General features: G+C 39.8%; 1 protein-coding gene across 7 annotated transcripts in view; it reads left to right on the top strand.

Annotated features, from left to right (window-relative positions):
* The window catches only part of mta1 (metastasis associated 1), a 75886-nt gene that overhangs the window by 12015 nt on the left and 50075 nt on the right, over window positions 1–13796 (top strand). For all 7 annotated transcript variants that reach the window (XM_050061721.1, XM_050061720.1, XM_050061719.1 and 4 more), the window contains exon 2: window positions 6493–6560. In XM_050061721.1, coding sequence (XP_049917678.1) covers window positions 6493–6560 — 68 coding nt within the window. The remainder of the gene's footprint in view (window positions 1–6492; window positions 6561–13796) is intronic.

Here is a 13796-nt window from a genome sequence, read left to right as displayed (position 1 = left end):
GGGTGGTGTGGGGGATGGTGGTGGGGTGGGGGGTGGGAGTGGGGGTGGGGTTACTCCGCGGGTTGAGGCGGCGGGAGGGCTGATGGGAAAACGGAGAGACTGAGTGACGCTGCTCAGTGCCTACAGGCCCTCTCCCTCTCTGTTGCTCTCATTTTGAGTTCCTCTCCAGCTCGCTCTCTACCAGGCTTCAGCTCCTCACATGGTGGAAACTCCAACACTCAAACAGCCCACTCTTGACTGTCACTTAACCGTTTTCTTCCCATAGTTTTTTTTTTTTTTTTTAGCTGGAGGCGGCGAGGAGGGGACACGGGTTGAACCTAAATGTGATTCCATTTTTGGTAACTTAAGTTTCCAAGCCAGGAAAAAGGAAGACGGCGAGCTGTGCCCAATAACCCACCTTCACAGTGACGCTAAATGAACAGGGAGACATATTCCCGTCACCAACCCCCCCCCTCAGAAAAACGTACTGTGTGGTGGCGAATCACACCCAACGCCACACCAACACTGGATGTTTGACATGTGGTTTTGCTTCAGTTTAAAATGGTCATGACGCATTTTGGCTCTAGATTAATTGGTCCCAAGGAGCTGGCGGACGTTGAAGGCCGCAAAAAAACCCTCGTCAACATTTTGTCACCGGTTTGTCATGAGACCCGTCCCTGTTTTTGAGTGTGAATCTACTTTTTGATCACGGCCCTTTTGAACATTGACAGTTTTGTTTACCTTTTATGTGTCCTGGAAATGTTTCCTCCTTACACAAGGTGTACTTCAATTATTAACAGTGTGTCCAGTTACAGTATGCACATATCAGTGATTGAATCCTCTGATCATTTAAGCAATTTACCAAGTGAAAATGCCAAACGTAAATGGTTGCAGCTTCTCAAATGTGACGATATGCAGCTTTTTTCTGTTTTATATCTTTGTAAGTTGAACGTGTTTCAATTTAAGACTGTTTGTTGGACCAAAAAAAGCATCTCAAAGACTTTTTCTCAATTTTTATAGACTAAACAATGACTCATATTTAAAGACACCAGCTTAAACTTGCTGATGACCAATTAATTATGCAATAATGTAGACCTTATCTAAAATAATTGACAGATGAATTGTTAAAGGAAATGATAGCTGCTGCCCTAATTTACATGTAGGAAGCGCAGTGTAGTATCTTCAACCGTTAGCCAGTGGGAATTCAGTTCAGGGCTTATTGATTTTTATCTACCCATTCTTTACTAGATTATTTGATATTTATTTTTTGATCTATAAAATAGTGAGATAGCCCAAGGTGATGTCTACAAGTTGCTATTTTAAGTCCAACACTCCAAAACCCAAAGATACTCTGGTTTCTTGGATTAAAGATGAAAAATGCTGCAAATTCTCACATATGAGGAGCTGGAAGCATCATGTCCCTGGTATTTTTTGGGCAGGACCTTGATATTTGAATATTCAGATATTTGTTTGTTGGTTAGGTTTTCAGTTTTCAAATTTAGGATTTGAATATTAAATGATTTTATTTGTCCTTGAGTAGCAATGTCTCGGATTTGGAGCCTATTATGATGAGCATTTATGTAGGTCAATAATTTATGATAAGAAATGTTAAGATAAGAAACATTACAAGCTGTTACTGTGACAAAAAAAAGTGCATAAACCTCATTCAACCAAACCCTGCAGGTTTACAGTACAAACACGCATAAACACACCACACCTTTTGGAAAATGCCTTTTATTAAGAAATAACATACCAGACTAGAAAGGTGCCCTCGGTACAGTGCAGATCTTCTATAGGATACAGCATGACAAAAAGGAACCATCAAACTTCATAGTCTCTTTACTTACTCATGGTAGAAGCACACATATCAAGGAATTAGGGCCCAACTAAGAATTTTCCTAGTCGACCAATAGTCATCATTTAGGGCCATTAGTCGACTAGTCACCCACATGTTTACGATATTAATTTGATTATTAAATGATATATTTTGGGCGGGGCAACACAATGGTTTGAGTTGAAGGTGTGAGAAAGAACAGTATCAGTAACATTGTTAACACTGTGCTACATTACAGAGAAATACAAAACCGTACTAATGAACCTTCATTAATATAGGCCTATATTTTATCTACAAGTGCACGTCACACACTGAGCGAGCCGCCTGTTAATGACGCTGTGGGCTAATGGGCATGTAGCTACTTCCATGTTTCAGATGATACGTCATGTTTGTAGTCGACCAATGAAGATGAGTTTACATATCACCTTGGGTTCGTCCTTCACCTTCTCAAAATGATCCCACGCTTTGGATTTCCTGCCCGACATGTTATTAACTAGCCTGTGGAATAACCGCAGGTACCAGCCCTGGAAATTAACCTGACTCTTGTCTGACTGCTGAGCGTGGACACTTCCTGTGTCTGTCCTTTCAAATTAAATTCCCACATGGTCCAGTCATATAGGTTTTGATTTATTTTGACAAGGCGCAGCTCCTAATAGAGTTTCACGTTGTTGTTTTTTCTGCGACTAAGCGACCAATGAAATCTTGCAGACTAATCACCTTTCTAGTTGAGTCAAGTTTGGTAGACTATTAGGGGGCAGCCCTACAAGGAATAATGACAAATTAAAAACATCTCGAATTCTTCAGAATCCGTTCCTGGTCTGGTATGATGTCGTGTTAAGACGGAACAAAATGGAAAATATCTGGCTGAGTCCTTCCTGAGCCTTGTCCTCCCCGTATCGAAGCTTTGAATAATCGTTAATTACTACAGAAGCTCCAGAGCCCATAATATGGTATTTAGGACAGCCCTAGGCATTTCTGCTTGAAAATAAACAACTGATTATCAACATTATCAACGCTGTAGTCACATTTTCCAGTGATAGACTAATCGATTAATTAAAAAATAGCTTTTGCTCTAATCTAGTTTGCTGCTCAGGGACACCTCGGCCGTGGTTCCTCACTAATGGGATAGAGTCTGTCTCTCACTTTCCCCAGTCCACTGTTTCACAGCCGGTCTCATGATCACAAGCCTGTCTCTCTAACCTCTGACCTCCAGGCCCGCTGCCGCCTCTCCCCCGTGTGTTTGGAGAACGAGCAAGTCCGATATCTTGTCTTCATTTTCTGTCTCAGCGCCGCTCAATTTCAAGTTGGCCTATTTGATATTCAGCAGCAGGACGAAGATGTCACAGTGGCAGCGGAGTCTAGTAACAAGCTGTTTCAGGGTGAAGAGTAGACAGGCGTGATGTGACGATCTCTCCTCGTCTCGTAGCGATGTTGAGTAGCGAGTATGTGGTTTGACAGAAGAAGCTGTTATAGAAATTACACTCTACATGCTTTCTGAACTGCTGCTGCTGCTTTGGTTAACCCTCAAGAGGAAGTGTTGGGTCCTTACATCGTCATACAACGATCGTATTAGGAATTATTGTATTGAATTTACTTAATGCTACCTACTCTCAGCTTTTAGCCACTTTTATTAGAGATCATTTACATTTCCTTCCAAAGACGGGGTGTGAATCTGTTCTGTTCAGTTGTGTAAGTGTGGGTGGAGAGAGGAATACCAATAGGGAGAGTGGAGCTAAAGGTTTCCCAGTCAAAGGTGTGTGTACTCAGAATCAGTGGCTGCTTTGCATTGTTGTCTGTTGGAGATAAGTGTGGGTGGAGAGATTAGTCTATCTGCCTCCTCTGTTTCTGAGATTGTAGATTTCTCGTTGTTTGACAGCTAAACTCGGGAGTTTAATGTTGATGTCACCTGACATAATGTTCACTATTTATAGTTCAGATGTGAAAATGATTCTTTGCTCCATAAATTGTCAGGAAGTAGTAAGAAAAATGCCCATCACAGTTTCGCAGAGCCCGAGGTGATGTCTCGAAATTGGTTGTTTTGTCTAACAATTCAAAATCAGAGTTGTTGACTTGAGACGAGTGCGAGCAGTTTTGCAATTGAATCAAGACCAAGTCCAGAGTGAGTTGAGACTAAAACAAATTTATTCTTCATACTGCTGTCCTACTATTGGAACTGAAAATGTGGTAGGTAGAGCTGCAAAGATTCATTGATTTAATTGATGAGTGGTCAACTATTTAATTCATCACCAACTAATTTGATATGCCATCAATCGGTTTGAGTACTTTTTTAAAGAAAAGAAAAGAAGTCCAAACTTTCTATTTCCACTTTAAATATGAGTATTATCTGGTTTCTTTACTCCTCTTTAAAGGTAAACTGAATATTTCTAGGTTGTAGACAAAACAAGATAATTGAGAACCTCAACTTAGGCCTTGGGAAACACTGATCGACATTTTTACCCTTTTTTTTTTTATAGACCTCAACTAATTGTTTAATGAAGAAAATAATTGACAGATTAATTGGCAATAAACATAATCAGTAATTGCTTCCCTAGTTATAGGAACAGGAAAAAATATAGATTAGCTTTTTGTGTTTCATAATCAGTCAAAATGGTGATTGAAAAGAAAAGAAACTTTCATGTAATGTTACGATCCAAAAGTATTATTTTTCATACATTTGTGCATAAAAGGTGAAAAACAAAAAATTGGACTTGGTAAAATGGAGGAGAATGGTGATAATATGAAAGATGGAGGCGCCCCAGTATCTCACCTGGTAGAGCATGTGCCTCATGTAACAAGGCTGAGTCTTTACTGCAGCAGCACAGCAGGTCCGTCTCCAACCTGGGGCCTTTTGCTGCCCCTGTTGCTTCTCCACCCTTTCCTGTTACTCTGCACTTATACTATACAATACAGCCAAATAAAACTCCAGTGTAAAACCTACAACTTTAGACAAGAGCTGAACAATTAGACAATCAATTACTTAGTCTATCAACAGAAAATTAACTAACTAAATTAATTGATGAATTGGTTAGTCATATTCTGTGACCAGCTTCACCAGTGCAAGGATTTATTGTTATTCTCTGTTTTATATATCTGTAAATTGAATGTCTGTGGGTTTTGGACTGTTGGTCAGACGAAACTAAACTGAGACCAAGTCACGACCAAGATCACAGTGTATCGAGACTGAGACCACAGTGCCACTACGAGCAAACAACACAAAGGAGCTGAAATCAACTGAACCCTTTTTATTTAACACTCCTTTTTTTAAATTTAGGGATATTCCTAGAGTTTTGGTCTTGAGCGGTCTTGAAATTAAATCCTGAGACCAAGACAAAGCCGACCAAGATGTTCAAGACCAATCTCAAGTACTAAAACACAGCCTCTGGGGAATTATAATGGGCTTTTTCTGGCATTTTACAATCAAAACAATTAGCTGATCAACCAAGAAAAAAATCTGCAGATTGCTCGATAATGAAAATAATTGTTAGATGCAACCCTACTTGACAGTGATACCAGACTCTTGAGTATTGCCAGCAAAGATGTTCAATTTATAATCATGTAAATCAAGAAAATCGAGCACATTTTTTCATTTGAGAAGCAAAAAAAAAACTTGTGTTCTTATTCAAGCATGTTACAATGTCTAGCTACAGTATATTCTGAAGCTATCTGTTGCCAAAGAGAAAAGACATTGTTCAAAAATAAAAGATGCACTACAGATTACAGGTGTTTCTAACCGTATTTAAGTGTTTGTACTTGGATGTTTCCTCGTGCGAGATAGGTCTGGATGTCAGTGCAGATCCTGGGTGTGCGAACATGATGAGTGCATGCCTAAACCAGTTAGTGTTGGACGCAGGAGGTGCAGGAAATAAAAGCAGGAGTCAGTGTGTATCGCGGTTATGCTGGTGGAATTTCGGGCGATCTTTGGCCTAGCCGGTCAAGAAGACGGGGGCCCCGGGGAGGAGGGAACGTAGGGGGATGGGCGGGAGGGGAGGTTCAGGGTGAAGGGAGGATAGCTCCAGCTCCAGGCAGCCAACCAAGTGTGGGGTATAATCTGACAGCACTCAGCCAAGACACATGCAGGGCTAAGACCAGGCACCCTACCAAGACTGGGGCCTGTGGGGACATCCTGGTGAGAGCTAAGCCTCCAATGGGCCTGGAGCAGTGCCAGGAGCCACACACACACACACACACACACACACACATGAATGCATAGTAAAGTCACACATGCGTGGTAAAGCTTGTGCAGTCTCTCACACACACCCACACAAACGCAGACACACCGTGCATGCAAACAACAACACACATGGGGGGGAATGAACGGAGCAATAAGACAAAGGAAGCATGTGGAAATACAAGGCTGCAGCCTGAATGGAAAGCTTTGGAGGGCCAGATTTGTTGTGTGTCAACGTCTCATTCAGTCGGACCTCCCAAATACAACTGGATCTTCTGTGTATGAAAATAACCTAATTGAGTTAAACCCCACACATTTGGTGGATGTCTGTGTCGCACTTTCCCGTTGACTAATTAAGCTGTCATACTGTGGTCCAACTGGAAATCACCCTGAACGTTTGGATGACCTCGAAATGCTGACTGACATTTCTCCTTGCTCTTTCCCTTTCTCTTTCAATTCCCCACTCTCTCTTTCTCCCTTCTTCTTCCTCCTTCTCGCTGTTCCTCTGCAGATTATGTTTATTTTGAGAACTCGTCCAGTAACCCACTGCTGATCAGGAGGATAGAGGAGCTGAACAAGGTGAGTGTGCTCGAATCACATGTCATGCCTCCGTCTTAACCCTACAAACCCCACTTGTCTTATATCTGATTTTTAGGGCTGACACTGTCTGATTGGTCGATCAAATTTTCAATGGTTGGCTGTGTGTCCACCAAAGTGTTTTTTTCCCAGCTGAAAGCACCAGGCGCTCTTTTAAAAACACCCAGCTGTGAACGTGAGAGCACTTTTGAGGTGCAGCGTTTTTCCAGCTGAGACAATTTAGTTGCGTCCGGTTGCTATGATACAGAATATCCTCTGGAGTAAGAATGTCGGCACAAGGTAGAGTTCTCACTCTGAATGAAAGGAGAGACGACAGACCTGCCAGTCCATGTGAGCAGCAGTATTAATTTATAATCCATTGTTGTGACTTCTTGGTCTTTGTGGCATTTGTCCAGCCCCTCCCTCCACTGTGATTGGACAGCTGGGTAAAATGTGACAGTGATGAGTGCAGCATTTTACCAGAGTTGACCACTTTTAAACTCCTGGCGACTATTAAAAAAAAAAGAAAAAAGGCCAAACTGCTGTGCTCAGCGCCTCGTCACGCTGCTAGCATTTGTAGCATACGTTGGTTTTCCATCCAAATACAGCACAAAATTTAATCTAATTTTATAGAAAATTGGCAAAAGAAAATGCAAATTTATGCACTTTTCCATCAGTTACTCTTATGCGAATTTTGGGAGGTGGTTCAAGATAAGCAGTAGGTGGCGCTAATTCTCCAGTCAGGTGCCACTGCTGACGAGGGCACAACGAGAAATTCTGGTAACAGTGCAGTGTGTGAATATAAGCGTGTTAAAAGTCAACCAGAGACGATGAAGAGAGCTTGCAGTGGCTTATTCAATAACAGTATGTCATAATTTATTTGCTGAATCTGTTTCCACTGCACTAAGTCGCATTTTCCTGTTATCGATACACCAACATTTTCACCTCCCCCTTGTGTAAAAACATTTTTTCTTTCTCAGTTTTTACAGATTGTTTCTTGAAAATGTGCATAAAAACAGGTAAATAGAAATGCTGAGCTCCCATTGCAAATAATTCACACTGGCCTCCGGATAAAACCCTTTTGTGGAAATACAGCGTTACCACATAGAGTGCACTCAGTGGGGTACCTGTTAGTTCATCTGGTAGAGTGGGTGCCCCATGTACAAAGGCCTTGTCCCTGCCGGTTCAGGTTCAGTTCAGTTCTAACCTACGGCCCTTTGCTGCATGTCATTCCCTCCTCTCTCTCCCCCCTTCACAGTAAAACAACTGTCCTATCAATTAAAGGCAAAAAATGCCATAAAGAAAATGTCTAATCTAGAGATAACGTGCCTTTTTTGTTTCATTAATCAAGCCACTGGTAAAAAAGTAGGTAAGATTTCAGTGCTTTGTTTTTGCTCAGGTGTTTCCAACATGGTACAAAGTACAAAAACAAATCCTCAGCTTTTGTAAAATGCCCATTTGAATTCTCATAAAGCTCAATTTTGTGATACATTTTGTGATAATAGGAGACTTCGTTATGCTATACACCCTGACCTGCACTTTTTATTGGATTGGTAAAGAAACATATCAATACTGCCTAAAACTCTCAGTCGTCTCCAGTTGTTTTAAGTGTTATGATGCTCAGGATCTGTACATGTTTCAAGTTACAACACTACTTTAAAAAATATTATAATAGGAATTGAATCTTTTGGTTAAAATGAAAATGGTGTTTTTTGAATGTTTAATATTTTAAGATTCTTTAATAACTTTTGAAGCTCAACTGGGTTTAGCCCAGTTATATAGCTGAGCTTCGGACTACCTATGCTCCAAGTTCGCGACCTGAGATCCTCAAGCCTACCCTCACTAGTCATCTCTAGATCAAGGCTGGTAACTAAAGGTGACAGGACTTTTACTATCAAGGCCCTGGAGCTCTGGAATTCTCTGCCTGAGGAGATTAGGCTCCCTAGGGCATTACCTGTTTGAAAATCATTGCTTAGAATATATTTTTATAGGAAAGCTTTCCCTGTTCATTTTCATGGACTTTGTGAAGCACTTTGTAACCTTTTTTAGATAAAAAAAAAAAAAAAAAGTGCTATGCAAATAAAATTTAGTCTTATATAGACCTGAAATGATTAATCAATATGTTGATCACGGTTATGCAAGCAACTGCGTTGATAATCGATTCATCCTTTAATAATTTTTTAAGCAAAAATACCAAACATTTCTGTGTTTCAGCTTCTGAAATGTGAGGATTTGTATATTTTTTTAATCGTATATGACAGTTAACAGGACATCACTAGTTTTTAGACAGTTGGCCTGAGGAAACAAACATGTTTAAGATGCCAACTTGGTCATATTTTAAATTGTAAGACTTATTTCTCCTTAAAGGTCCTTAAACGGCCTTAAAAGTCAGTAAACAGTCGTAAATTTGTGAAGTCTGTGAGGTCTTAATTGCCACAAACATCTTATAAGGCGCTTCTGTGTGTTAACATTTCTAATGTTACAAATCTTTAAGCCGACCACTGAACCTCATGATGTCTCTTTACTTAATACTTGCACTTACCTGTTGGCAAAATGTAGATGAACCTAACTCAATCTAATAACCGTACTCCTATATAAGACTTGCCTCTGCTTATATATACATATATATACCATACGACTTTTATAAATACCCGCAATGCTTGAATAGAAAATTATGATCTGTCCAAATTATTCTTAAATGTGGTTAAAAAATTATCTTAAAAAAATCTTAAAAAGCATTAAATTGAAGTAACTGATACCTGTAGACACCCTGGTATATGAAAAGTGGGTTATTTGTGGGACACTGGCACCGTGAATGCTAACGTCATAATATTAGTTATTATTGTGGGCTTTAAAACTGCAACACGCCATTTTAAATAGAGGAAGCATGTGGTTTCAAACAGTGCACATCGTCACTGCAGTAAAAACAGTGTTGTATTGATGATAATGTTGTTCCGGATGCTGTCTGGTAAATCCCAGCCGGCCGTCTCTCACATTGTTCAGCCAAAGAAGCAGAAAAAGAGGCCTGTCTCTGCGGACTAGTTACAGGTGCCCGCTGTCTGTCCCCTGTCCCAGGCCTGCGCTGGATAATATGGAGGCTGTTTAATGTGATTGACACAGAGCTCAGAGTGAGCCCTCTATTCTGCCTGTCACTGTCAGTCTCTCTGCTCCTCAGGGATCTCTGGCTTTCTCTTCCATAAGGTTTCAGATACACGTTTAGAAAGTATACAACAGTGCGGGGAAAAGTCTCCTGACAACCGCCAGCTGCTCAAAACTGTTCAGAAACACATGAAATTAGGAATGTGTGTCTTTTTTTCTCAGAGCCAAAAAATGTCCGATTTTTAAACCAACAAAAATATGCACAAAGGATTTTATTTAAATATTAAAAAATCCAGGGCTGCAACTAGTTTAATCATTGATTATTTCCTTTGGTCCATAAAGTGGAAGAAGATAATTATTATTATTTATTTGTTCCCACCATATTTGCAGAAATTACAGAGAAGCAGTGGCTGGCAGCAGTGGAATGTAACTAAATACATTTAATCAATTACTGTACTTAAGAACAAATTTAAGTTACTTTTAAGTATTTACGTATTTTAATCTCATGCTGCTTTCTACTTCAACTTCATGACACTTCAGAGAGGAATAATGTACTTTTTACTCCACTGCAATTATTTGATAACTTTACTAATTCAGATTTTTGCACACAGACGAGACGAAAACAGCTGTGCAGCTGAAACAATTAGTTGTACTTAAGTCATATATAATTATTACTAAGTTTTACTTATTACAAACTATTTTGATAATTGATTTGATTTAATATTAATTATTTTTATTTAATTATTTTGATATTAATAGATTAGTTAATTTAGTATTTTTGATAATTGCTAGTTTTCATGCAAAAATAATTTCATTGTTCCAGCTTCTCAATTGTGAAGATTTGGTGCCTTTTCTTTGAATTATTTGAATTATTTTTGTTTTATTAAATTGATTAAACATTTTCTGTATAAGTAAAACATTTTCTGTACACGTAAAAATGTATAAGAACCTTTATTTTCCAATACTTCAATACATTTTCCTGATTGTACTTACATAGTTTTACCTAAGTAACAGTTTTAATGTAGGATTCAGTATTTTTACAGTGTTGTATTAGTACTTTTACTTCAGTAAATGATCTGAATACTTCCTCCACCACTGGTTGTTGGTAATGAAAATCTTCGGCGTCAGGCTCCCTCCAACAATGCTCATTAAATATTTATACAAAAGAAAATCACACAAGTGAAAACAAAAATCTGGATGTAAGACATAAAATAGAGCAAGTTAGAATATAGAGCTAAAATATAGACACAGATAAGATATTAATACAGTCATAAACAGTGTTGCAAATTAATAAACTGAATATAAACAGGAATGTGCCTAATGAGAGTAATAAATATAAACATGGTGGTGTAAATAGTTTGTAAAACACTCAGTATAGTATATAAAGGTGAAGTGATGGTCTAATGGTGAAGTGGCATTGTGATGAAGTCAGGAGTTCAAGTTATGTGTCCTGCAGGATGAAGCTGTCTCTGAGCCCAGTGGTGCAGGACCGGATGCTGCGGTAGTGTCTGCCAGACGGCAGCAGGCAGAACAGTTTGTGACTTGGGGTGATGGGGGTCTCTAATTATCCTGTTGGCCTTCTTCAGGATGGTCAGTATGAAGATAATGTGTCAGATTACTTGTTTTTGTCCGACCAACTCTTAAAGACTAAGGATATTAAGTTTATTATCAAATAACAGATGGAGAAAACCAGAAAATCCTCACAACGGAGAAGGTGGAACAAGAAAATGTTTATAATTTTAGCTGAAAAGAACTGACTTAAACAGTTAATAGGTTATCAGAATAGTCTGATAATTTTTCCGACAATTTACAGATCACCTAATCATGCAAAAAGTGTGACATTAAATCGTTAAATCAGCCAGGGAAATGCTGGTAACACATTCATTAACTTTACTGCTTGACTGTTTAAACAACACCTCGATGGATCCCTGTGATCACACCAGATATGTTGTTACCTTCTCTTTGTTTCTTACACACACACTTCATCTTCCTGCCTGCATCTCTGTTTGCCCTCTGCACTTCCTCTCTAATCGTCTTCTGTTATTTTTTTTCTTTAATTAGCCTAAAGTTATATTTACACTTTTTACCGGCATGCACATATAAATATTTATGAATTTATAATGGAAATGCAGAAGGGAATCATACCCGTAATTATGCTGTACTTTGTCAGTGTCATAATGACATTAACTTACTGAACATGTAATCACACCAGCCGAGGCACTGTAGTGCTTTACGAAGATTTAAATTGCTTGGCTGTCACATGTTTAAATTGTACCTCGATGCATCTGTATGATCATAGATTTGCTTTTTCTTCTGAAACCCACACTTAAGTCGTAGTGCTGACTGTAAATCTGTCTACCTTTTTAGTTAGTCTGTTTGTTATTATCCTCCTCCGTATCATCCTGCTTTACTTGGCCTGTAGTCCGCAATTAATCGTATATTAATCTTGATCATGATTTTTCACTTCCCACAACTAAATGAACATGTTCTACTGCAATACTGACTTTAAAAATGCATGTCCCACCCACATAGAACGCTGCATATCAAATTGAGCGCTTCCTAAACCAACAGCCAGGATAGCTGTCTGCAGCAGCAGCCTGTGAAAAACTTTCCTACGTGTTGCATCTGCAGTTCAGAAGAGTAATATACAACAAAGAGCAGATGGGCAAAACAAAAATCAAATGTCTGGAGCAGAAGGCGAAGAGCTAGTCCCGACTATATGCATCATCAACTGTGTTTGGAAGTATTGTGGATTTAGAGTGCATGAGACTGGTGTCTGGGCCGTCAAAGACAGACAACTAACTTTGGAGAACGAGGTAGTAGTGTGCTCGAGGACTTGCTTTATCATATGAGACTCAACTTGAAGGCACGTATGGCTCTCATGCGTGGAGCAGAAACAAATGCATTTGAAGTTAAAAAAGCCTTTATTCCAAAAACATGGCTGCTCACATTAAAACACCGACCGGTTTCGACCCTAACATCTTCATCAGGGTGCAAAAGGGTGGGCAGGAGTCAAGCAAAGCATTTCATAAGCTTGATAGGGGTGTCACCCAAGCCTGATTAACAAGTGAATGCAATGTTGTGTTGCAAAACCTTTGGTTCTGACATACCATACCACAAATACTGCTCAGCAATGACCTGAGGAACGTGACCCGAGCTCAAGGTGTCAACCTGGTCGCCAAAATCCCTGTATCCCAGTCTGATCAAACATCTGTGGGATGTGCTGTTACCCCACCTCACAACCCACAGGACTCAAAAGATCTGATTGTAATGCCCCAATGCCAGGCACCAAAGGACACCCTCCAGAGATCCTGTGTCCATGCCTTGACAGGTCAGAGCCAAGTCCGGTCCAAGAAGGACCCATTGTGGATTGGGGGTACCTCTAGGGTACCAGCACGTCCCTCAAATGTTCGATCAGATTGGGATCTAGGGTATTTGGAGGCCAGGTCAACACCTTGAGCTCTTTGTCCCATTTCTCGGGTCATGCCTGAGCAGTATTTGTGGTGTGGCATGGTGCATTGTCTTGCTGGGGGGCCACTGCCATCGACAAGTGCTATTGTCATGGGGGGGGTACTTGGTCTGCAGTGGTATTCGGTGGGTGGAGCACGTCAAGTAGCATCCACATGAATGCCAGGACCAAACGTTTCTCAGCAGAACACTGCACTGTAACAAGATGATCAATGTTATTGACTTCACCCACCAGTGATTTTAACGTTTTGGCTGATGGGTGAGAATAACCCCGAACCCTAATTTTACCTCACTGAATCCTCGTTCTTTTCCAGCACTATAGAGCTGTAACTGAATCCATCCACTAAAGTAATAAATGCAAGATGTGTATCCAATAAATACTCTTACATATATTTTGCTTCTTGGAGATGCTCAATGCAAAGATTTATTAATTAGCAGGAATGTAGCACAGCATAAAAAGTGAAAGTAGGACTGTGCTGATTTAGTTTTAGGTAAAAAGTATTTATTTTATAAGGTGTTTCCAGGAGATGCACTGTGAATAAGGACCACTCATACTCTAATTATTGATCAAGATCACCATGATCATCATTTCGGTCATAATCGCGCAGCCTTACTACAGCTGCATCTACTCAGCTAAGAACGTCCATATGTGTCGTGCAACCAAAGAGCACA

This window comes from Epinephelus moara, chromosome 14 (genome assembly GCF_006386435.1).
Source record: "Epinephelus moara isolate mb chromosome 14, YSFRI_EMoa_1.0, whole genome shotgun sequence".
Classification (NCBI taxonomy): Eukaryota; Metazoa; Chordata; class Actinopteri; order Perciformes; family Serranidae; genus Epinephelus; species Epinephelus moara.
This window is presented reverse-complemented; position numbering and strand designations above follow the sequence as displayed.